Raw genomic sequence first — 26877 nt, forward strand, 5'->3', positions numbered from 1 at the left:
GAAGCGTGGAGTCTTAACCACTGGACCGCCAGGGAAGTCCCACAGTGACTTTTTGCACATGGTTATTGTCAGAAAATGGACTCCAGGGACTGCAACACTCATGTAGGAGATCTCTAGGGAAACTGCAGACTATGTATGTTTAAAATGTCATGAAATGGCTGAGGAATAGATGGGTTTTTATGAGAAGTTCTCACTCTTCATAGTTAAACTTTTTATGTATGCTAATGAGGACTATTATGAAAGTTACATTATAGTTATTGTAGCTCATAGGCCCAAATGTGGAAAAGAACCCATCATTCTGTACTTGGGACAAAAACAGGGGAGGGAGACAGGCGTAACTGTTTGGGAATTAAACGGATAAGAGTAAGTTTGAAAAGCAGATTTAGCATGTGCTAAAGATAAGAGTTTGGGAACTGACACCTGGAGTTACAGAAACTCTCAACACTGGTCGATTGTTTGTTCAAAAGAAGAAAAAACCTCTCTCTGCACAGTGTTCTCCTTGGAGTTTACAAAGTGCTTTCACATCTTAGCTCATACATGCTTTACAAGAACCCAGGAAGGCAGACACAGAGGGTGCTACAATCTCCTTCTGGCAAATGAGGAAACTGAGTCTCAGAGGCTCAAAGGCCCAAGATGCAGTAAATGGGGAAGGCAGGACTAGAACCCAGGACCCTGCCTCCTGAGCCAGAACTCATCCCTCTAGTTTCAGGTGACGGTAAATTTCAATTGATTTATAATGATAGAACACGCTTAAAATGCTACATGTTCATAGAAGGGCGGCAGGCTAGAGGGAGGAGGGGATACTGGTGCTCGGGCCTTGAAGCATGCATAGGAGTCTACCAAGTAGATGACAAGAGGGGAGAGGAAGGACATTCTCAGCACGGGATAGAAAGAGCAAAAGTACAGAGAAATGCAAGAGTGCTGTTTGGTCAAGAAATGACAAGCAGCTCAATATAGCTGAGGCCTACCATGTAAGTGAGGAGACGAAAACTAAGTATGAGGATAAAAAAGTAAGCAGGAAATTGTACAACCCTTATGGAGATCAATTATTACAAAAAATTTATCCTATGACCCAGTGATCCTGCATCTGGAAGTGTATCTAGTGACTGTACCTACACATGTACAGAAAGATTTATGTAGAATGTTCTTCACGGCTGTACTTTCTAGACCAGCCAAAAGTCTAAGTATCCACCAAGAGAGGAGTGATTCAATAAATTTTGGAGTATCTCCACAATAGACTACTATCAGCTGTAAGAAAAAAATAATAATCTCTATGTTCAGCAATAGAAAACTCTTTAGAAAATGTTACTAAACAAAAAAAGCAAATTGTAGACCTTTTTGTAAGTTTGAAATTATATATTTAAAAAAAATCAAGTCTCAGAATAGTGTATATAATGTGCTACTTTCACGAAAAAAGAAAAGAAGTCTACATATCCATATTGATTTGCAGTAGTTTGCACAAAACACTGAAAAGATGGGCAAGAAAATAATAGAAGGGATTACATAAGATGTGAATCAGGGGCTTCCCTGGTGGCACAGTGGTTAAGAATCTGCCTGCCAATGCAGGGGACACGGGTTTGCGCCCTGGTCCGGGAAGATCTCACATGCCACGGAGCAACTAAGCCTGTGCGCCACAACTACTGAGCCTGCATTCTAGAGCCCGCGAGCCACAACTACTGAGCCCACGTGCCACAACTACTGAAGCCCACACGCCTAGAGCCCGTGCTCCGCAACAAGAGAAGCCACCACAGTGAGAAGCCTGCGCGCTGCAACCACAAGTAGCCCCCGCTCGCTGCAACTAGAGAAAGCCTGTGCGCAGCAACAGATCCAATGCAGCCAAAAATAAACAAACAAACAAACAAATAAATAAATAAAAGATGGGAATCAGGGTAGACAGGAATAAGGGGAGATTAAGACTGCTTACTGTAAACCTTTTGATGTTATTAAATCTTTGAACCACACCAATATATCACCTATTCAAAACGTAAAATTACATTAAAAAGTATCTTTACCCAAATGAGCTGAAAATTTATGTCCATACAAAAACCTATGCACAAATTTTACAGCAACTTTATTCAAAATTGCCAAAACTTGGATGCAACCAAGATGTCCTTCAATAGGTGAATGGAAGAATAAATTATGGTACATCCAGACAATGGAATATTATTCAGAGCTAAAAAGAAACATTCTATCAAGCCTGGAAGAGACATGAATGAACCTTAAATGTATATTAGTAAGTGAAAGAAGCCAATCTGAAAAGGCTACATACTATATGATTCCAACTATATAACCTTCTAGAAAAGGGAAAACTATGGAGACAGTGAAAAGATCAGCGGTTGCCAGGGGTTAGGGGAAGGGAGAGATGACCAGGCAGAACACGGAGGATGTTTAGGGCAGTGGAACTACTCTGTATGACAGATACATGATATTAGAAATTGTCAGAACCTACAGAATATATAACAAAGAGTGAACTTTAATGTAAACTATTGCCTTTGTTAATAATAATGTATCAGTACAGCCTCATCAATTGTAACAAATGCACCATATTAGGGCAAAATGTTAATAATAGGGGAAACTGGGAGGCAGGGGGTTGGGGGGAGTTGAGGGGTTATATGAGAACTCTCTGTACTTATACTCATTTTTCTGGAAACTTAAATCTGCTCTGAAACTATTAATTTAAAAGAAAAGAAAGAAAAGTGAGCAGGGTGCCAATCAGGAAGAGTTGTGAATGGCATACAGATCAGCCTGGACTCTCGTCCTATAAACAACCAAACATTTTTAAACAAGGCAATAACAAAGCTGTGATCTGGAAAGAAAATTCCGGTGACCCTGCAGGGAACAGAATTCAGGAGAAAGAGACCTGGGCACCAATAAGCAGATTAAAGCAGAAAGGAGATAGGGGTGAGTGTGAATGAGCTGGGGGCCGTGGAGTGGAGATGGGGACACAGGAGAGGAAGCAACAAGACTCAGTGACAGCCACCCCCGTGCATCCTCAGAGGAGTGGGAAAACGAGGGTTAACACTTCTGTCTGGTTTCTAGATTAAACGATGCAGCAGACAATAGCGCTGTTAGAGGAACAGATGAAACGGGGAAAGTGAATTTGGTTTTGGATCCGTAGTTATTTTACCTGCAGAGTTTGGATGTGGAAACGTGCAGAGGCAACTCAGAACACAGACATGCAACTCAGAAAAAAGGTCAGGGCTGCCTTAGGGACTAACTCTGGTATGTATCAAGCTGCACTTATTTATGCAAGGGGATATAATGTAACCTATAGTGTATTTGAGCATTAATATACCATAGGTTAACTAGTGAAAGGAATCTAGTCTATTTCCTAAAATGACTGTAACCGTGAGAGTAAAATACAGACTTATTTAACCTATTTGCCAAAAAAGAAAACAAATGTTTTCTAAAATATTTATTTCAGCCATATTTATAAAAGGTTTTGTGCAACATTGTAGTTACTATGGCTACTAAAAAATGACCCCAAGGGGCTTCCCTGGTGGCGCAGTAGTTGAGAGTCCACCTGCCGATGCAGGGGACACGGGTTCATGCCTCGGTCCGGGAAGATCCCACATGCCGCGGAGCGGCTGGGCCCGTGAGCCATGGCCGCTGGGCCTGCGCGTCCGGAGCCTGTGCTCCGCAACGGGAAAGGCCACAACAGTGAGAGGTCCGCATACCGCAAAAAAAAAAAAAAAAAAAAAAAAATGACCCCAAATTTAGTGGTGTAAAACAACCGTTTATTATGTTCGTGAATTTGATGAGTCAGGAATCTGGACAGGGCACAGAAGGGATGGTGTGTCTCTACTCCATAGAGCCTGAGGTCTGGAATCACTGAAAGGTCATTCACTCATACATCTGGCAGCTGACACTAGCTGTAGGCTCTCCATGTGGGCCCCACCCCATGGTCTCTGTACATGGGCGTTTGGGTTCCACCCAGCATGGTGCCTGGGATCTTGGGGCTAGAGTTCCAAAAGAGGGAGACGAGTGGAAGCTGAATCCTTTTATGACCCAGCCCTGGAGGTCACACAGCATCACCTCCGTCATGCTTCACTGCATGATGCCATCGGAAGTCCTCACCAAGATTCGTGGCAGGGATGGGGGGCATAAACCCTCCACTCCGTGGTGGCGTGTCTATCACACTGTGAGAAGTACATGTGGAATGGGATTTGGTATAGCCATCTTTGGGAAATTAAATCTGCCCACATGAAAATCAAAGTGTTGTTTCAGTTTGCATGACCCTCTGAGAAAAAGAAACGTTTAGGGAAGACAGACAGGGAAGGTCAGTAACAACGCAAACCAAACCAACTTCATCCATACCGAGTCCACTCTGTTCCAGGAACAGAAAGAAACATTCAGATCCAAACAACATGGACATTCAAACATTAATGAATACCCATTTAAAAGCTAGCATGAGCACCAGAGAACCTAGCACTCTTTTCTGCCTGTATGAAAGAAAGGTCCCACTGAAGTTTAGGGGCTTGGACCAAGTTAGTGGTGCAACACGAGAGGCAAGTGGTTCTGGCGAATATCCTGTGGGAGCCAGTCTGCCACTGCCTCGACCACAGACTCATGCACTCTGCCTGTTCGTCTCAGTGTCTCTGTTAAATTCACCTCGCATAAGCAGCTCCTTGTAGAGTTCTGTTGCTCTGGTGATGCTTAATGCTTTTAAAGGATCGAAACAGATAAAGATTCAGATAAGAAAATGAAATACACACTGATGAATACCCACTTAAAACCTAGCACAATCACCAGAAAAATCAGTTTATTTTGTAAAGCATAGAACATCAAAGGATACAGATTATGTCAGGGGCAAGAGTTTGTTAATCTACTAGCTCCCATCTTTTTCACCCAAATTCTTCATCCTTCAACAAACAATTACCATTTAAACACATACAACTAAATATACCATAACCAAGAAGTTTATTCCATGAATGCAAAGATGGTTCAACTTATCATTAAATAGGAAGAAAAAAATCAGGGGATTATCTCCATAATCACTGGAAAGATCTCTAACAAAATGTAACACCTATTCTTGAGGATTTAAAAGCAATTGAAGTATGAATTGATGTATACTTTTTAACATGACAAAACTATATAAATCTCTGTTCCCAAACCAGCATCTTACTTAATGTGGAAGCACTAGAGGCTGTCCCCCCTCAGGTCAGAAACAAAGGCAAAGATATCCATTATCTCCATTACTATTAATACTGAATCCAAGCTATAAGCCAAACAAACAAGAAAATAATTAGAGATGTAAGAACAATCAAACAATCTCTATTTGCAGGTTTTATAACAACACACCTGGAAAACCTAAGAGAATCAATAATAAAAGCTGACACAACCAATAAAAGAATTTAGTAAAAGAGCAGAATGTAAAACTAACATGAAATAGCCATCATGAGAGTTTGACAACACACTCTGGGAATATGAACAAACAGGCACTGTTTTACATTGCTGGTGGGAACGCAAAATGGTACACCAGCTATGAAAGGAAATTTGACAATTTTGTATCTAACAAAAGTACATACTTACATACCCTGTGACTCAGAAATCCCATTTCTAGGCACCTATTCCAAAAAAATACTGACTAAACAGTTCTTTAAGCACTCAAAATAAGAACTGGTGGATAATTTTTAACATGATAAAAATATATAAACCAAGACCAGATACTGTGACAGATGCACAGGGCTATTATTCACTTCAGCACTATTTGTAATAGCAAAAGACTGGAAAACAATCCAAATGTCCAGTAATATGGGACTGATTAAAGTCTGATTACATCCACAGAATGAAACACTACACAGCTGTAAATGAGGAATGAAGAATCTCTTTAGAGACCAAATGGAGTGACCTGCAAGATACAGTTTTAGTTGAAAAGAGCAAAGTGGAAAAAAGTGTATATAGCATGCTACCATTCATCTGAGAAGGGAGGAAAGGGACTGGGATAAATATTCATATGGATATGTATCTGTGTGTGTGTAGTTTATTCCATATATTAATATGGAATTTTTTAAATGGAAGGATAAACCCCCAAACTTCCAAAACATGATAACCTATAGAAGAAAAAGGAAATGGAGTGAATGATACAAAGGGAGAAGCTAGACTTCTATGAATATATCTTATTTCATAGATTTGACTTTGGAATTGTGTAAATATTTTACTTAAGTATAAAACATGGGCCATAGCAACGAATGTAGAATTCTCCATGTGACCCTGTTTTTAAGGCTATGAACAAACCTGAATGGAGACAGGAATCAACAGAACCCACATGACAGTTCTGACTTGTGAGCAGGCTTCCAGGTTAAGACATCAAGGTGCTGGGCAAAGCCAGAGAAAGAGAATACACGTTAACTGAGAGACGGTAACACGTGACTTACCTCAGCCTTGCTCTCGGGTTCATGATCAGCTGCCGAGAAATACACAATCTCTTGCACTTCATCCCTGGGCCGAGCTGAATTTTTCCCAAATACCACCAGACCGTCCTTCGCACGTGGCGGGAAGGCCACAAAACAGTAACTTGGAGGAGCTAAAGCCATCCTGAAAAGAGAGAGATGCCAGAGAGAGAATGGAAGCAGGCCTAACATGGAACATTCCACCAGTGAGTTCTTCAAACATATTTCACCCACTAAGAGAGTTCTAGTATTGAACTGTGTGCCGCGAGCTCATTAAGAGAGCCCAGCTGGCAAATGAAGGTGGGGTGTCTGGAGGAGAATCACAGAACCACTGACACCAGATATTGTTTAGTACTCTGTGGGAATAAAGGATCTCAGGTTCGCAACAGACCGCAGTGACAGCCAAAAGTGCAAGGACGCAGGAGAATGGAAAGGAGGTTACTGTTCCAGGCAGAAAACACACACGCTGCCATCTGTCACAGCAATACAAAAATAAATAAATATACCTTGTAACAGTGCACTACAGAAGTGCCTCTGATCTAGAGATGCATGGCTGCCATATGATAGTTTTTGGGGTGGTCATGGGGAAATGGGTCTGGAAGTAAACTGAAAGATACCCCCCTCTTTTATATGCATCTTTCTCTACCTCAATGACATAACACTCAAGCACCTCTTGGCTTTCCTCCTGCCTCTCTAGCTGCTCCGGGCTGGCTGATTCTCTTCTACTTGGCCATCGAGCATCCTTACTGCTTGGCTCTTCCTTCCTCATTTAATGCTCTTTTCTTTCTGGGAAAACTCATCCATGCCCAGAGCTTCGCTTGTCATTTACGAACCAGTGACCTACCTATATAATTCCAGCTCAGTTCTCTCCTTGAGCTCCTGACCCACAGACCCAGCCTACCTGATATCCAAAGCTGAGTTCATCATCTTCCCTAAACTGGATCCCTTCCTAAGGTTCCCTGTCTCAGCAGCCAGCTTCATCATCCGTCCCACTGGAGCACCAGGAACTATCCTTACCATCTGCTTCTCCATTAAAATATAAATGAGAAGTAAAGCAATATTCTCAGAAAAGCAACTGGGATTCAAAACTCAGCCTCGTCACCTACTAGCTGTGTGACCTTGAGCAAATCACTTTACCGCTCTGAGCCTCATGTTTTGCCCCAGCCCACAGATGTATCATGAGCATCAAATGAAATGATTCTTGAGAACATATTTTGCAACTTATAGAGGCTACATGAGTATACGAGATATTTTCTTTGGGTTTTGACCACTCAAATAGAGCAGCGTCTCAAAATTTCTGTTGAGCAAGCCAGTCAAAATCAACTCCCCTCACTCATTACTGGACCAGTTATCAAGTCACAGAGTCAGCAACATTCTATGTTTAGAAACATCTTTCTGAGGGACCATATTGCTACGTCTACATTCAGGCTACTTCAGGGTAGTCTGTGTACACACACCCCGGGCTGTCAGAGTTCTTCCTGGCAGTGCTTATGACAGGTCCCTCCCCAGGGCACAGAGAAGTACGTAGTCCATAACTCTGAAAATAATTCCCTCCTAGCTCAGGAAAATAGCCCCTAGTCCCTCTGGGGGAAAGAAAAGGCAAGAAGATAAAGAGACTCCAGTTCTTCCTCCTCTTAACCTTTCCCATTTTCACAAAACCACATTATCTTCAAACTTGAGGGATAGAGAGGAATAAACCAAGACTCTGTATGTGTAAGGAAGACCTACAATAATTATAAGATAAAATGCCTTTGTAGAGGATTCCTAGAATTTGGAGGTGGGAAGAATTGCTGGCTGAGCCAAATAAAGTGAAACAGACCCAGAAGAAGGTAAGATCGGGAAAGAACGTGTTTTCCTGTGTTTGTATGACTCTCGTATGTAATAGGACTTCCCTTCTGCCCCCATTGTTGGGCCATGTCAAAAGTGCTGGTGTCTGATCTATGAGCAGAACCTTATTTTACTTGATCCTTAAAAACAGTAAAAATCTGGGACTTCCCTGGTGGCCCGGTGGTGAAGAGCCCACCTTGCGACGTGGGGGACGTAGGTTCGATCCCTGGTCAGGGAACTAAGATCCCACATGCTGCGGGGCAACTGAGCCCGCGTGCCACAACTACAGAGCCCACGCACCCTGGAGCCTGTGCGCCGCAACCAAAGAGAAAAACCCGTACACCACAGCAAGAGAGAAGGCCACACACCACAACGAGGAGCCTGCACGTTGCAACGAAAGATCCCGTGTGCCTCAACGAGGATTCCACATGCTGCAACTAAGACCCAACACAGCCAAAAATAAATTAAATAAATAATAACAAATCTTTTTTTAAAAAATAGTAAAAATCCACTGGTCTTGCATTTACAAGACGTATCTATAGAAAATAAACAACATGCATGCATTTTTTTAACATCTTTTTTTTTTTTTTTTTTGCGGTACGCGGGCCTCTCACTGCTGTGGCCCCCCCGTCGTGGAGCACAGGCTCCGGATGCGCAGGCCCAGCGGCCATAGCTCACGGGCTATGCTGCTCCGTGGCATGTGGGATCCTCCCGGACCGGGGCACAAACCTGCGTCCCCTGCATCGGCAGGCGGACTCCCAACCACTGCACCACCAGGGAAGCCCCTAACATCTTTATTGGAGTATAATTGCTTTACAATGGTATGTTAGTTTCTCCTGTATAACAAAATGAATCAGCTATACGTATACATATATCCCCATATCCCCTCCCTCTTGCGTCTCCCTGTCTCCCTCCCTATCCCACCCCTCTAGGTGGTCACAAAGCACCGAGCTGATCTCCCTGTGTTAATGCAGCTGCTTCCCACTAGCTATCTATTTTACATTTGGTAGTGTATATATGTCCATGCCAGTCTCTCACTTCATCCCAGCTTACCCTTCCCCCTCCCCGTGTCCTCAAGTCCATTCTCTATGTCTGTGTCTTTATTCCTGTCCTGCCCCTAGGAGTTTCTGACTAGCACTTATTCTTCAGCTTGGACATCTGCTTGGTCAGCAGGTCATCTGAGTCACTTGACCATGACGAATACATAGGCAAAGGAAGCCCAGGGATATGTGGGCCCAGAGAGGCTGGCTTTTCCGCTGAATTTTGGGAATGATTGGGAATGCCAGAAGGGAGCAGAATTTTTATGTCATCTTTTACCATGTTAGATGAACCCATAAACTGTGTATCACAACCTGTAGCAAACTAGCCAAAGCTAATTGTCCATTACTTTTCCTGGATCACCATTCTACACAATGACTAGCCTCAGAGATGACTTAGCTGGATCCTTTTCTGCTCTCTAGATCAGTGCTGTTCAGAACTTTCTACAATGACGAAAATGTTCCATCTCCACTATGTAATACAGTGGCCACCAGCCTCAAGTGGCTACTGGCGTGTAGTTAGTGTAATTAAGGGATTAAATTTTTAATTTTATTACAAATTTTAATTCACTTAAATTTAAATAGCCACAGGTGGGTAGTAGAAATCCTACTGAACAGAGCAACTTTACAACTTCCCAATAAACCCAGAAATGAAGACTTTCACATTGAGGTTTCCAATGACCCCAAAAGTATTTATTTGTAAAGTCCTCCATTTATTCTATGACAAATCGTGCTATCACCCACATAAATTGAATTAAGTCAAGAAGAGGTAGGACAATGCTACAAGACTGAGAAAAATAAACACAGGAAGTGGATACTGAACTCATCAGGTGAACTGAGTTTAAGCAAGCTCTTTTCTCCAGAAGCTAAAGGTGATCATAGCCCTAGAGGACAATTCCATTTCCCTTGATATGAATCTCACATTCCTGACTCTGAATATACCTGGAAAGTGGCCCTCATTGCTACCTGGAAACCCCTTGTGTACTTTGTCTGGTCAATTCCTCTCTTTAACTCCTAAATGAACTTTTGAGACCTTCACTTCTCTTCAAACTTCCAACCACTTCCTCTAAGTAGATATCTTACCTCATAGTCCACAAAGGACGGATGGGTGGGGGAGTGAGACTATTCCAGAGGGAGGCTATGCAGGTTTGAAGGCCCTGTGGCTGAAGAAAGAGGAAGGAGCCATTACATCAAATCGCCAGTGTGGCTGAGCCAGAGGTAACAGGGAAGAGGCTGGAGACGCAGGGAGAGAGGCTAGTTCATGTTGGGTCTTGAAGACAACGGCAGGGACTTTAGTGTCTGTCCCATAATAAACACTAAAGCCACTAAAGGCTTTTAAGCCAGGTTTTAGGAAGGAAATGGAGCCAGTGCACACAGATAGCTTTTCAAAGAAGTTGGCTGTGACAGGGAGGAGACAGCAGTGGATGGAAGGGAATTCCATTTCTGTGTATCTACTCTAAGGAAATGATCAGGAATATGGACAAGATTCATGCACAAAAGTGTGCATTACAGCGGTTTTTATACAGGTGAAAAACTGATGGAAACTTAACTGTCCAGCATCAGAGAAGTGGCTAAAAATTTATGCTACATCTATATGGTAGAATACTATAAAACCATTAAAATGTTTGTGAAGAGTTTTTAATTGCATGGAGAAATGGTTTGGGGAGGTGGGGGGGTGTCCAAAATAAATTATCTTAGGGCTTCCCTGGTGGCGCAGTGGTTGAAGGCCCGCCTGCCGATGCAGGGGATGTGGGTTCGAGCCCTGGTCCAGGAAGATCCCACATGCCACGGAGCAGCTGGGCCCATGCGCCATGACTGCTGAGCCTGTGCCCTGGAGCCCGTGAGCTGCAACTACTGAGCCCAGATGCTGCAGTTGCTGGAGCCCGTGTGCCTAGAGCCCGTGCTCCGCAGCGGGAGAGGCCACCACAGTGAGAGGCCTGCCCACCGCAACGAAGAGTGGCCCCTGCTCGCCGTAACTAGAGAGAGCCCACGAGTAGCAACAAAGACCCAATGCAGCCAAAAATAAATAAATAAAATAAATAAATTTATTTTAAAAAATTATCTTAACTACATGAAAATGTGCATAGAAAAAGACCAGAAGTGGTAGCCTGACCACTAAATTCTTTGTTTTTTTATATTTTCCTTTGTCTTCAATTTTCCTACAAGTATTTATACTTATATAATCACACACAAAAGATTAAAAAAAAATAAACCCAGGGGATATTACTGATTTAGGAATTTTATTTTAAGGAAAAAATTTGGCTCTATTTCTATGTCCCAACATCTAAAATTTCAAAACTGGCAAATTCTTATTTGAGTTATATTTAGGACAAGTTTTTTATTCAGCATTATTATAGTTATTCTCTAGTACTTTGTTTTCTTTTTTTTTTTTCTTTATAGCCTGCCCAATTCAGAGTTACTCAGGGAGTACACAAATGTTCATTACTATTATTTACACAAATAGTGGGCAGGCCTCCTGCAGTCGCCTCAAATAGGAAAAGAAAAAGTGGCCCATCAGAAAGCCAATTTTCTGCTCACCCTGAGATGAAATTCTTTTGAAACTAATTCCAGGAATCTCAATTTTGTTCTCATTATTTGTCAAAATACTGGCTAACATACCAGATTAAAAAATCTGAAAAGTTAACTCATCTATATACTGTATAAAACATGCATTTTGAAATCTGTTAACAGGATTTTTATAAACTGTTAAATCATTCATGTATGACACAAAAAACCAACTTTACCATTTTTCTCCCTTTCCCTCTATAATCTTATACAGCATTATGAAATGTCATAATCTCTTCCACGAAGAAAAATAAACTAAAATTTAATTAACTCCCAATCACACATGCTAATGCAGAAATTTATTGCATAGATTTTTTAATCATTTATATTCAGCTTTGGAAAACAGTATAACCATTCAATAATGAATTCTCTATAACTACACTCTACTTAAGCCAGCATTAAAATCAGTGAACAAAGCTTACTCAGAAATAAAGCCATGATTAATGGCTTTTTTCTTAACTTGCTTGCTTTGAGGCACAATTTTGAAGCTGTCTTCTGAGCCATAGGGATCCAGAGGTGGGGATGTGGGTACAGGGTTATATATACTACAGGCCTAAAACTGAACCCAGGAATGTCTATAGCAGTGTTTTCCAACCTGCATGTTGTGGCCCTTTTGTGGGTTATGAAATCAATATAGTGAAGATCAGTATTTTTTAGAAAAGAACATGTGCATCTCACATAGTAAGAGTAAGCGCTGGTACAAGAAACTTTTTAAGTTCAGATATACACATATAAGTATATGTATGTACTGGGTTGCAATATAGCATTTCTCTCTTACTATGGGTTTCAAGTAAAAATCTTTAAAAGCAACAGGCTTAAAGAGCAAGTCTACTGAATAGGCTTCTTTGTGGTAAATACCAATTAGGATTCTTGCCAGGTTAGCAATAAATTAACAGTTCCAAATAATGAAACACTCCAATTTAACCCCCACAGACAATTAAACTTACAGGTATTTCCTAGGAAGTATTTGTTAAGAATATTTCAAAGTACATTTATCTGTACTTTATGCTAAGTAGAATAAGCCAGTCCCCAAAATGCAAATACTGTGTAATTTCACTTATATGAGGTCCCTAGAGTAGTCAGATTCATAGAGACAAAAAGTAGAATGGTGGTTACCAGGGGCTGGAGCAGGCAGGGGTGGGTGTGGGGAGGAGGACGGTGTTAGCTGTTTAACGGGTACACAGTGTCAGTTTTGCAGGATGAAAAATTTCTGGGGATGGGTTGCACAACAATATGAATATTCGTAACACAACTAAACTGTACACTTAAAAATGGTTAAGACAGTAAATCTTATGTTACGTGTATTTTTACCACAATTAACATTTTTTAAAAATCAAATAGCCACATGTGGCTCAAGGCTACAAAACTGGGCTGGACAGCTTTAGATATCGTGCTATCAGCTGTGGTAAAGTAGCCCTAAGCTCAATTTCTAACCATCATTGTCCTTATCAAAGTCCTTTCAGGATTCATGACTTCCTCTTGGGAATTATAACTCCAGAGTCCTTGGAGCTCACAGTACAGGAGCTGCATCTCCCATCATCCACCCTCCGACTGGTGACAGGAGGCTGGGTACAGGCTTGGGGGGCTGGAGCACTGCACCCCTGTAACTAGGAGACTGCTTACAGAATGTCTAGACAAGGAGGGAGGAAGCTGCATGGGAAAGAAGGTCTTTGTCCTCAAGTTCAGTGAGTAGTTATTGAAGGGCATGAATGCTCCAAGCCAAGTAGGGGTTTTCTTTGACTGAATGCCAAACTGCCCTGCCCTTTTATCTCAGTGAAGCTGCAGAGACCCTCATTAGGCACCATACCCAGTAATAAGGAAGCCTTGAGTTGCCTGAGAGGAAGAAAATGACTGTCTATATAAGCTATAGGCTTATTAACTCTCTTGCAAATAACTGTGACAAAGTACCTTTACTTGCACAAAGAAATGAAACCCAAATGTCCTTACTCTCCAAGTTCCCAGCTTTACTGAGAAGATTGGGTAAGTTTAAAGCCAACGTCTATGAATTACCTCCTTCCAGAAAAGCAAAGAAGAATGTATTTTATTATATTATATTATGTTATATTACTTATCGATAAAGTCATTTTTTAAATTGTTGACATTCCCACTGAACTGAAAACAGGACAAATGATACTCACTTATAAATTTATTTTCCTGTCCTATATCTGCTATTGAGATAGTAAAGGATAAACAGGTGTTTGGGAAAGGAATTATCTACCTGAATTGAGATGTAAATGCCAGCTGATGAAAGGTACGTAAATTAGCTCAGACTCATCAAGCTCTGCCTGAAAAAAAGAAAGATTCTTCTGTTTCACTGAAAGCTCAAGATAGTAGAGCATAAAGCTTTAGGACTCCACAGCCAGTGATTTCCAGCTTCTAACATTCTATGCCTTGAATGAGGAACTACCTAACGGAAGAACGACCACATAGGGTATTAAGTAAGGAAGCAGGCTTTGGAGGCAACCTGGGTTCGAATCTCAGCCCTGTGTTACCGTTGTGTAACAGGGATAATGATGGGGTTGTGGTGAGGTTCAAATGAGCTGAAACATTAAGTGCTCAGAATGCTGTCTGGGACACAGTAAGGATGCATCACCGTGAGGGTGAAGAAAGTTACATGATGAAGGCTGTTCCTTTGTCAAGGTCTGATCTGAACAGATGAGACTTCAGAAACTTGGCTTTTTCTTTACAGTATCTAAAGGCTCTCTCACCTGTTGAAGATGTGCTCCATTGTCACCTGACGTCTTTTAAGAGCTGCTTACTATTCCCTTTCTCTAAGGCCAAGGGCAACACCTACCTCTGACAGCTGACTCAGGCAGTCTTCAATGCCACTCTTCTGCAGACATACTTCCTAGCAGCATGGGGAGGCACGGGGGTGGCAGGCTGCACATTTGCTTGGTTTGGTCCAGAGCACTGGCCTAAACAGTGTGGGCTTTTTTTTTTAATCAGAATTAGCAGCTAACATTTTTAAATCTAGAGATTTTCCACAGAAATTCAGATGCTTAGTGTCTCTTGAAAACTCAAAAGACCTAGCAACACTGGATCCACATTCTTGCATGACAGCAGGATTGGAGCTGAGGGAGGCTCCGGCCACAGACCTCTCCACTTCCCAACACTGAGGCCACTGGAAGCACTGCCTATCAACACCCTTGGGCTATTGCTTTTTTTGTTCTTTCTTTTTTCACTGTCAGGTCAATTGTGCTCATTACAATGCCTGGGTGGCCCTGTAGCCCCATGTGTACAGGGGCAAGAGAAGGACATACTTTAGAGACAAACAGACTCTTGTTCATATCCTGACTCCACCCACTAACCGTGGGAAACAGGCGGGTTATGAACTCTCTCTGAGCCAGAGTTTCCGCATGTGAAAATGGGACTGATCCTCCATACACAACACAGCACACGTGTTTATCTGAGATCGTATGGAAAGTACCCAGCCCTGTGGCCGTATACAGTGGGATGCTCAATAAATGTTCCTTTTCCTCCCTCTTACTACTCACTGGGGATGGGTGTGCCACTTTGGCACCAATCCCTACTATGCTCCTCCACCATCTCACCAATGGTTTGCCCCTGGCTCATCAGACACACTCATGTTCCAATGTGCAACTAAAATGTGCTTAAAGGATCAGACTGGAATGATGGAGCCTCTAGATTGAACCATCAGTTTACAGAGAATACAAATGACACCATGGGGATGAAATCAGCAAAATCCAGACTATGAGAAACTCTATAGGACAAATCTGATTTCTTCAACAAAAACTGCAAGAAAAATAAAAGATGAAGAGACAAAGTTACTTAAGAGATGTATCAACCAACTGCAATGAGTGGAACTTATTTAGATCCTGATTTAAACAAACTGTACAAAAATTTTATGACAGTTGAGGGGAATTCCCTGGCGGTCCAGTGGTGACGACTCTGCACTTTTGCTGCTAAGGCCCTGGGTTCAATCCCTGGTCGGGGAACTAGGATCCCGTGAGCCATGCTGTGTGGCCAAAAAAAAAAAAAAAACCTATAATATTCCTAATATTTGGAGTTCCCTGGTAGCCTAGTGGTTAGGATTCCAGGCTTTCACTGCTGTGGCCCAGGTGCAATACCTAGTTGGGGAACTGAGATCCTGAAGGCCACGCAGCGCGGCCAAACAGTAAATTTAAAACAAAAGACAGTTGGGAAAATATGAACGCTCTGAATATTTGATACTAAGGAATTATTGTTAATTTCTTAGATACAATGATATTGTATTTATGTCCAAAAAAAGGAGCCTATAGTTTTAGAAATACATACTGAAATATTTCCATGTGAAATGATATAATGAAAGTAATCCAGGGTGAGGAGAAAGGGTGGGAAATTCAGATGAGACAAGATTCTCTAGGTAATAAAAATAGCTGAAGCTGAGTGATGGGTACATAGTGGTTTATCATACTGTTCTCTTTACTTAAGAAGTAATGCATATGATAAGATGTTTAAAATTCTTTTAAGGTTAGAAATAGCACTGGACTGATCTAATACAGGAAATGCTTCCTTGGAGTCATAACTTATGAGTAAGTTATTTGGGGGCTCAGATACCTCTTTGAGGAAGGATTCCTGGGGGCAGGGAGGATGGGGAGGGATTTCAGTTGACTTGGTATATTAGCGCACTGGGGGAAGAGGCAAGCCCCTGGTTTCCTCTACCTTGCTATATCTCTTTCCCTCAAGTTTTAAAACGCCTGTCTCTGCCCTTTAGACTATCAGCCCCATGAGGGCAAGGACACGTATGTAAATCCTTACTTCCCTGACACCTCGCACAAAGACTAATATGGCACATAATAAGACCTCAACAAATGTTTGTTGAACAAATGAAGGGGAAGGGGTATCGATATTTCATCTTCAATGAGAGAAAAAGAGCAGGAAAATCTGATTCTGACAAGGTGCTCCCAAGCTGTGGTTCAATACACGGGATTCACATTTGACCACACATCAAAATGATGGTCTAAGGAGCAGACTCCTAGGCACCCCCTCCTTGGAGATTCTGATTCAGTGGGTCTGAGCTGAGTTCCCAGGAAGAATATTTTTAACAAATGCCCAGGTGATTCTGATGCCGTCAGTTCAGACTGGTGTGGAATATCCAGTTATAGGTTATTAAACCTCTTTGCTTCTCTAAAGTAGTATTCATTTTCTTCTGCCCAGCTTTTTTTTTTTTGAGTGTGGAAACTTTCAACACACACATACAAGAGTACAATAAGCTCCCTTAAGGCAAGGGCCATCAACTTTCTGCCATCTTGCTTCTCAATTTTATTTCTAAGGAAACCATTTAATTTTAATTGAATGTTGCTGAATTCAGCAACAGCATTGGCAGCAATACTCTCTGCCTTCGAGACGAAGGTGGGTGAAACCCATCCCTGGGTAACTTGAGAGAAGTATGACAAATAAAGATGTAGGAGGCTGTGTTTTCTTGGTCTTTGGCTTTAAAACTGGGAAATCAGACTAATCACACTACATGATAATCAGGAAGATTTGGATTGTTAATTGTTCCTTAAATGTTTTGCAGTTTTCACTATTTTAAAGAAATAAAGTCTCACCCAAATCTTTAAAAATACCTTCTTTTAAAAAAAAAAAAAAGCATTCTTCATTTAACATAGATGCAAGGTAAATCATTTGGTAATGACCATGACTCCTCTGCCTTGGATAGAAAGTAAGAATTTAAGCCAGGAAAAAGAAGAGCTAGATATAATTTCATGTAGCTGAATATTTCTAAATCAGTAGGACCTGCAAAGAAATATCCTTTGGATGCTTTTTTCTTAATGACTGAAATGATCACAAACTGATTTGCTCTTCCATTCCAAAACTACTGCAATTTAGGTGATTAGCTAGAGGAAATGAAAAGAGTGTCTATTTCAAATTTGTAAAACCAAAATTCCAGGTAATTAACAACTACTCAACCTCACCATAACCCCTGATAATTTAATGGACCACTGCTGGTGCATCACCCTCTCCCAAAATACAGCCACTTAGATGATCATAAGAATCCAGAAACAAAACAAATGTATGATATTTAATTTGCAATCTATACATATCATGGAAAGCTGGGAAATATATCAATACACAAGAACAAGCTGGTGAAATAAAAAGAGGTCACATAAATTATATACAGTATCATTCAAATATGTATATTATATAGATAGATGATGCAAAAAGATCATAAAGAAATGCAACAAAAGTTTTAAGAGTAATAGTATTGCTGGGTTGCAAAAACACAGGCAATTTCTTAACCTATATATATTCAGGCACTTTCAAACTTCCCACATGAAAATACAGAATCTGTAATGAAAATACTTTAAAAAAAGAAGAAAAGAAAGAGTTGCAGTAGAAATCATCTATTTTCTCAATATATTGCCACTAATAAATATGGCCTTTCAATAAGGCAGAGACTCGGGGATTAAGGAGAACCCCACAGCTCAGTCATGACAAATGAATTCATTTTATCTTTTGGCCACATCTGATTCTGCCTCATTTTCAAGATATGGTGACAATGAGAAATATGAATAAAGCAAAATGTCCAACTTAATGATTCACGTGACAGCTTAATAACTAAGGAAACGTAGACTTTTCTATAGTCAAGTGGAATGTTGTGCTTCAAAATCCACATTGCTTCATAGGATAAATTAGGGAGTAACTGGTCACTTAACAAAAGTATTCTTCAAATCACTCCAGAATTTCTCTATAATGTGAAATTTTCTAACATGTTTCCCAACTTTTTAACATCAAAAAATTTTCATAGACACCCCACATAAGAGTGATTGTAGTTGGTTGGGAAAAATATGTAATGAATATATGTTATGAATTTAGTAACACTTTCAATGCATTTGTATGTACTAACTGGTAATAGAATCCTTACACATCTGAAAAATAATGCTGAAGATATATATGGCTCATTATTTATTCTGTGTCCATTCAATGTTGGGACACATGTGAATTCAAGGCCCCCCTTCAAAAACTCCACTACACCCACTGATCTGTTCATCACTCTGGTGCATTTAAAATATGGTACCACGGGGCTTCCCTGGTGGCACAGTGGTTGAGAGTCCGCCTGCCGATGCAGGGGACGCGGGTTCGTGCCCCAGTCTGGGAAGTTCCCACATGCCACGGAGCGGCTGGCCTGTGAGCCATGGCCGCTGAGCCTGCGCGTCCAGAGCCTGTGCTCCGCAACGGGAGAGGCCACAACAGTGAGAGGCCCGCGTACTGAAAAAAATATATATATATATGGTACCACGTAAAAGAAAACTCAGGCTGCGTGAGTATCACTTTTGCAGAGCGTTTAGGAATTTTAGAGTGAGGGGAAGAGAAGGGATTAGTTGAATGGCATCCATTTCTCATAGATACAACAGTTTTTTAAATGTAGGAAGGAGTAGATAAAGAGTACAAGTGGGATTCATTTTTCATTCAATCTAGCCAAATTAGAAAAATATAGTCAGATCAAGTTCACTATAAGGAAGATGTTTTCCAATACATGGCAGGTTGAAAGACAGTTTTCCATCTTTTACAGTAATATAAAGAAAGAAAGAAACTGACTTACATCACATTAATAGTATACATTCAACCTGTGCAGTCAGAATAATCTATCCAAGAGGTTACATTATAGCTTTTTAAGAAAGAGTCAGATAGACCCAGATTCTGGGTGTAGCTTCTCCAACTACTAAGTTCTTCATCTATAAAACATGGCCATGATGTCTACTATGTACTGTTATGGGGATTAAATGTGGTAATAGATGCAGAGTATCTGGAATAGAGAAACATTCAAGAAAGGTTGGTTCTTAAAGATTAGGGTTCTGGGAATGTAATGATTATGGAGATAAAGGAAGAAGAATGTGTTTGAAATAGGCAGGTATGTGGTTAGCTGCCAAAAGCATTCCCTGTGGGAAAGACCTCGGAGCTACTGAACAAGCCACATCTAGGGTTCTTTCATTTCCTTGTGTTCTCATTTCTGACATTGCTGCCATTGTGTCCACTAATTTGGCAAAGTTGCTTTGAATGATGACCTTCCTATTCCCACCATCTGTTTTCCTCTCCCATATAAATAACGGATTGTCTATTCTCATCTTTTCCCAGTAATATGATTTGATACGTACCTGTTAATGCTGTAAACTGGGATTTTAAAAAGTCTTCCTAATCACTCTTAAAACAGTGGTTTACACTCTGTCCCTGTAAAAACATCAGCTAAACATTCATTTCCTACAGAAGAAATTTAAATCTTGCTAGTATGAAACCATAGTGTTACTTTACATCTAGCAAAATGGACTTAAAAACTACTTTGTAAATGCCCATTAATGTTATACTCATTTGCTGTGTTTTTACCATTAGGAAATTTATCCCATTTTATTATCAAAAAGGAACCTATATACATATATATGAACATATTAGTGTGTGTATGTAAATACATATATATGTGGGTGTGAATATCCCCACTTATGCAAATATTTATAAGTATATACTATAGATAGATAGGAGGGAGGGAGGGAGGAACGGAGGAAGGAAAAAAAAGGACCTGGAAGGATTAATATCTAACTGAGAGTTGGAAGTGGGACTAAATGTGGGCTATAGAGATAGAAACTTCACATTTCATCTACTTATGTCGTTTAAAACTTCTTTATAACAAGCTCATATTACTTTATTGGATTTTTAATTATTTGTTAAAATCCGATTACTTCAGTGCTCAAGAAAGGACATTTTAAGACATTTCATTTAATTCTTTCAGGTCGCTAGGCACTGCTAAGTGCAATTTTAAAATACACTAAGGTTTCATTTTGAGAGGAGAAAAAGATATTCAGAAGAGCCTTTGATCACTACATCATTTTAACTAGGACTTTTAAGAAGTCATATGAATTATCGATATGTAATCTGAGCCCCTAACCACCTATAAGCACCATGTGCAACCTAAGGGAAAATGGAGTTAAAAAAGATCTTCTCAAGGTCTTCATCAACTACAAGAAGAGGCACTCATGTATAAAACCAAGAGAGGAGGGCAATAATACAACTTAAAACAATGATCAGAAGAACACCTAGCTCACTTTAGGAGATGAAGCACTGGGAGATTTAGGTTAAATATATAACCATTAAGAAGAGAAAGAGAAGGGAACATTAACCATCTCAAGCTCCCTCATTCTGCTTCCAATGAGGCTCAAGCTGGGAGGCCCCCAACTTCCTCCCCTTTCAGTCACCCACCCAGTTCAGTTCATTGCTATCCCAGACTGGGTGGAGGCCCTGAGGATGCTGGGAGTTTCTGGGGGAGAGAGGACAGGTGGGTGTGATTGACATGTACATCACGTTAGTCATTCTCCACTCACCCCATCTCCTCCCCTCCAGTGTCTATTCAAAGTTCTCTCACCTCCCGCATCCATTTCTATGAACAGTATCACACACCTCAACCAACCTCCACTTTCTGCTAATGACCTAGACCGATGCAGCCCAATAGAAATATAATGGAAGACAGATGTGAATCACATATGTAATTTTATGTTTTCCAGGACCCACATCTAAAAAACTAAAGGGAAACTGGTGAAATTACTTTTAATAACATATTTTGTTTAAATCCAATATATCCAAAATATTAATTCAAAATACAGGCATACCTCATTTAATTGTGCTTCGTGTTATTGCGCTTCACAGATAATTGCATTTTTTACAAATTGAAGATTTGTGGCAACCCTGAGTGAAGCAAGACTATGGGCGCCATTTTCCCAATAGCATTTGCTCACTTCCTGTCTGTCACATTTTGGTAATTCTCACAATATTTCAAGGTTTTTCATTATTGTTATATTTCTCGTGGTGATCTGTGATCAGTGTTCTTTGATGTTAGTATAGAGAAAACAGAACTCACTCTATCGTGTGAAGGCTCACACGGTAGTTAGCATTTTTAGCAATAAAGTATTTTTAAATTAAGGTATATACATTTTTTTAGACATAATGCTATTGCACACTTAACAAACTACACCATAAACCTAAGTTTTATACGCCCTGGGAAACCAAATAATTCATGTGACTTGCTTTATTTTGATATTTGCTTTATTGCAGTGGTCTGGAACACAACTCGCATTATCTCCAAGGTATGCCTGCATAATCAACGTAAAAATCATTAATGAACTGTATCTGTTCATTGAAATCCTGCCATTTGCAACAATATGGATGAACCTAGGGGGTATTATGCTTAGTGAAATAAGTCAGACAGACAAAGACAGATACTGTATGTTATCACTTACATGAGAATCTAAAAAATAAAACAAATGAGTATAACAAAACAGAAAAAGAGACTCACAGATATAGAGAGCAAACTAGTGGTTATCAGTGGGGGGAGCGAAAGAAGGAAGAACCAGATAAGGGTATGGGGATTAAGAGGTACAGACTACTATGTATTAAAAAATAACGTACAAGGATATATTGTACAACACAGGGAACATAGCCATTATTTTATAATAACTTAAAATGGAGTATAATCTATAAAATTTTGAATCACTATGTTGTATACCTGACACTAACATAATACTATAAATCAACTATACTTTAATAAAAATAAATAAATAAAATTATTAATGAAGTGTTTTAAATTCCTTTTCCTATAAATGTTTGAAATCTGATGTATATTTTACATTCACAACACATCACAATTCAGACTCTCCATGTTTCAAGTGCTCAATAGCCACATGTGGCCGGTGGCTAGTGGCTACTGAATTAGACAGCACAAACCTAGGCTCTCACTCCAATGAAAATACCCAAACTTTCAGAATGAATGATTAATGCTGAATAAAAGGATCATGGGTGGCTTTTTAAAAATAACCTTGGCTTATCTGTATTTTTTACTGTTTTCCAACAAACAGATTGCACGTGTTTACTTTTTTTTAAAACTTGTGATTTTAAATATCTTTGACATATTGGGAGAATTTCAATGAATGAATCTTCACATTCATGCTCTAATGCAAGTTATTGTTTTAATGGCACATGTGGCATCAGCATCTGTCTTCATTTCAACATATCTGTCAATCCATACCTAGTTCCTATCTGCTTCACCATCATCAATTATTCTCTCAGTTCCCTATAGCGCACCCACCTTCACCTTCTGCAGATCGCTGGGTTGACAGTACAGAATGCTCAGAAGAAATATTTCCCCTGCTCTCACCACCTCTGCACAAATATTTACTAACCCACACACAATCTCTAGTTCTGCTTTAGTAGAACTAGGGACACTGGTATATGACTCAGAGAACTCAAATTCAAATTCTAGAAAAAGGCTCTGTCTTCAGTGCTGCTTCAAAATTATTTTAAAATAGGTTTGTTATTTACTATTACTTAAACTTAAATATATTCAAAAGCTATTATATGTCCCACCTTGGTTTCTTTACAAAACCAGGCAAGCAATACAAGCAACTAATTTTTTAATCAAAGAATGCACTACTCACCTCAAAGATTCTGACATATTATAAAATGTAAAAACCATAAAATTATGGTTTTGGTGCTTAAATATAGAAGCAGTCTAGCTCCTGGAAAATGGGAACATGAGGTGGACACAGCTTAAGAAGTTAAATGCACTTAAGTTAGGAAACTAAGGTGTGAGCACTTACTTTAAATAGTACAGATTTTTAAATCATGTTAAAGTTTGGTTTCATGAAGTGTTTGCCATGCTAATAATGATAGGTTTGCTCTTTTCCCCCAGGATTTGAAAGGCGGCATGTGGAACCCCAAAATGGGGAGTTATGACACCTGGCTATTAGTTCTCACTGCCAGCTGCCAACCAGCTATATGACCTTGGCTGCAGTCCATTCACCCCGCTGGATTCAGCCTCCCGGGCTGTAAAGAGGGGTTGACAGCACAGCGCTTTCTCAGGCTGCTTCCAGCTCACCATTCCTGACCTTTGCACTAATCTCCCTCCATCCCATTATCCCTGAAACATTTGCCTCCTCATGCATCTCCTCCTTGCTAAAAGAGAAGATGGCTGGCAGCACAGCAGTGAAATGGGGAAAAAAAGGCTGTTAAAAAAAAAAATCCTAAAATGAGTCACCTTTCAAGAATTTACCATCCTCTGGTGCCTGAGTGCTTGCTTGTGATGTTAAATCAATTCTTCCAATGAAACTTGCTCTAAGAACCTGGTATTTGTTATATGTACTGTTCTTGGATGATGTTTATACCAGACACTCATCTCTTTTAAGAGCCACTTGTAGATACAAAACAGCACAGAAGTTATCAAACAGATATTGGCAGCCAGATACATCAACTTTAGTGGAGCCTGTAGAAAATCAGATCAAAATCACAATTTTAATCAGGTCTTTGCACCTGAAGATAATTACAACTCCTCAAACTTCCCACATAACCTCCCCAGAACCTTGCAGCACCCTAAAATGTAGCCTGCTGCAAGAATCACTTCCTATCCCTTAGGGCCGGCTGCAGCGATACCCAGGAGGGCCTTCCCTCCCAGGAGGGCCTTCCCTCCCGTAGATTCCCCCATCAATGCTTCAGTCAGGGGGCAGCTGATGTTAGCTCTGGTCTGTGTTGCTTCCGCCTGGCCTGATTTTTCATGCTGCCATTTTGAGTTAACATAGGTTTCCTCTGCAACTGATGAATCTTCTAGTCAGGCTTGGAGCACAGTAGGCACGCGCACACGCACGCACACACACACACACACACACACACACACCCATCGGGAAGCTGGACTACAAGCGTAATCCAAGACACTTGCAAGCCAGAATTAAACAGCAAATCCAGAAAGAGCGTATTATTTAACAGAACACTACCAAGACAGTTTGGAGCCACAGCAAATGACTGCTTCTGCATTTGAGTTGAATGGACATTTTTAACCCCTAAATCTTAGTTCTCATCAATTCTCTAAAGTTCAAGCATCCCTCCTGCTTTGCAGATCACACTGGTCTCAGACCTCACAAGTGATGTCGCCCAATAATCCGCACCCAGACAGACAAGCGAACCGAGGGCGCAAAGGCAAACTGAAATGGATAATCATCTCAGAAATACGAGTGCCTTTTACCAATAAGTGCCCCGGCGCCACCGCCTTAACTTGCCCCGACACCCCCCATCCCCAAGATCCGCCCCGGGTGTGGCTTGAGGAGGCGGGCGGTGTTATGTCAAGTCCTTCGGCCCTCGCAGACAACAGCAAGAGCCGACGCGTTTGCCCTTAGGGGGAGGGTAGTCCTCCGGACACGACTCGGCAACCGCAACCGCAGAACCGGCGGACGCGGGGGCAGAGCCGGGCCAAGGGCAGCAGGCCCGCCAGGCAGCCATGTTCCCGCGAGCCCGCCCGCGCGGCAGGTGCGACCGGGAGGGTGCCTGGCCCGCTCCGCCACCAGCTGTGTGCCCGTACGAGTCGGGAACCCCCGGAGCGGTCTGGGGGGGAGGGCGGGGGCCGCACTGGGCACACACCCCAGCGGGCCAGCAACTGGGATACCAGGCAATGGAAACACAGGAGAAGCGGCCTGGGGGAGTGAGGAGAGTTCAAAAGAGGTGGTGGGAAGGATTGGGTTGGGGGGTGGAGAGCGGGGACAGGTTCCAACCAGGCTGCGGCGCCCGCGCCCTGGGGTGGGGCAGCCCTCTCCTGCGCCCCCGCAGCCTGTAGCCGGAGTCCCCCACCCCAACCCCGGGCTGAGGCTCCCTCTCTCCTGATCCCCTAGAGACCCCAGACAGCCCAAGCCAGCATCCGCGGGATTCCCACCCGCGGGTTTGGAGGGACAGCTGGAGGCGACGAGGCACAGGGACGGCGATGGCGGATCCGGGTGAACCCGCCGGGGGAAGCAGCTGCAGATTCCCTGCGCTCCCAGGGGTGCCCGTCACAGCTCACCTGCGGGGCTGCGGGCTCCGGGCTCGGCTCTGCGGTGCTGATGCTGCGGCCGGCGAGGGTGCGGGTGGTGCCGCGGCTGCGATCACTGTGGCGACATCGAGGGCTGCAGTTGCAGTGGCGAGGGCGGCCGTCGGGCGCTTCCCCCTCCCCAGACTCCCCGCGCTCTGGCCCGCCGCCCCCCAGCTAACAGCTGGCCGGGCTCACGTGACCGCGGGGCCCGCCCCCGCCTCCGCCCCACGCCGGACCCGGGCCGCGCTGCGCCGCGCCGCGCCGCACACGCACTCTACCTGGTTCGCGGGGGCGCCTGGGAGCAGAAAGGGCGGCTGAGAAGACGAATGTCCCCGTGGAACGTGGCTCGCTCTTTGCGCGATTTTTATTTCATTTCTTGGTCACAGCGGGGTTGCGGCTTTCTGGAAAGGGAGAACTCTGGCTTTAAGGAGCCAGGCCCCGCTTTCTCCGGCGCCTCTCCCGGACTCCGCCGTCTGGGTTGCTACGTGCGGGCCTCTGTGCCTAAGCAAGCTTTCCCCGCGGAGAAACGTGTCTGGTACTTTGTTGACTCACAAGTCCAAGCCAACTCCTTGCCTGGGTTTAAAGGTACGGTTCTGCGCCATGTTGACAAGCCAGACCCTATGCCCGATACTTTTTTTTTTTTTTTTTTTGCGGTACGCGGGCCTCTCTGTTGTGGCCTCTCCCGCTGCGGAGCACAGGCTCCGGACGCGCAGGCTCAGCTGCCATGGCTCATGGGCCTAGCCGCTCTGCGGCATGTGGGATCTTCCCGGACCGGGGCACGAACCCGTGTCCCCTGCATTGGCAGGCACACTCTCAACCACTGCGCCACCAGGGAATCCCGTATGTCCGATACTTAGACGCTAAATCTCAAAGAGGTTAAGCAACTCGCCCAAGATCACGCAGCAAGTAGCAAAGCCAAGATTCCAAACCTGGGTTAATAAATCCAGAGACAGGTGACAGGTGTGTTGATGCTGACGTCACGGTCATTGGTCAGGACATGACCATCCGTCTGTTACCGGAACACAAACTCTACCTTTTATAAACTAATAAGAAAAAACCATCTCAAAGGATATGAAGAGATAGTATAAAGGAAAAAAAAATGTAGTACCACTTAGGCACGTGAAAAAATATTCAAGCTCACTTAACTGCAAATCGAATACATATACAAAGTAGGATTTCCAACTGTCAGATTAGCAAAAATCAAAGTTTTATAAAGTCCGTAGAGGACAACTCGGCAATATCTCCC

General features: G+C 42.2%; 1 protein-coding gene across 1 annotated transcript in view; it reads right to left on the reverse strand.

The window, feature by feature from the left end:
- SCRN1 (secernin 1) overlaps window positions 1–25818 on the reverse strand; it is a 58820-nt gene extending 33002 nt beyond the window's left edge. Inside the window, exons 1-2 of the mRNA XM_082631675.1 lie at window positions 25623–25818; window positions 6378–6537 (exon numbers count right to left, since the gene is read on the reverse strand). Of these exons, the coding sequence (XP_082487801.1) occupies window positions 6378–6536 (159 nt within the window). The 5' untranslated portion in view covers window position 6537; window positions 25623–25818. The remainder of the gene's footprint in view (window positions 1–6377; window positions 6538–25622) is intronic.
- Window positions 25819–26877: the final 1059 nt, after the last annotated feature.

This window comes from Mesoplodon mirus (assembly GCF_964341445.2).
Source record: "Mesoplodon mirus genome assembly, chromosome: 9".
In the NCBI taxonomy this organism is placed as follows: Eukaryota; Metazoa; Chordata; class Mammalia; order Artiodactyla; family Ziphiidae; genus Mesoplodon; species Mesoplodon mirus.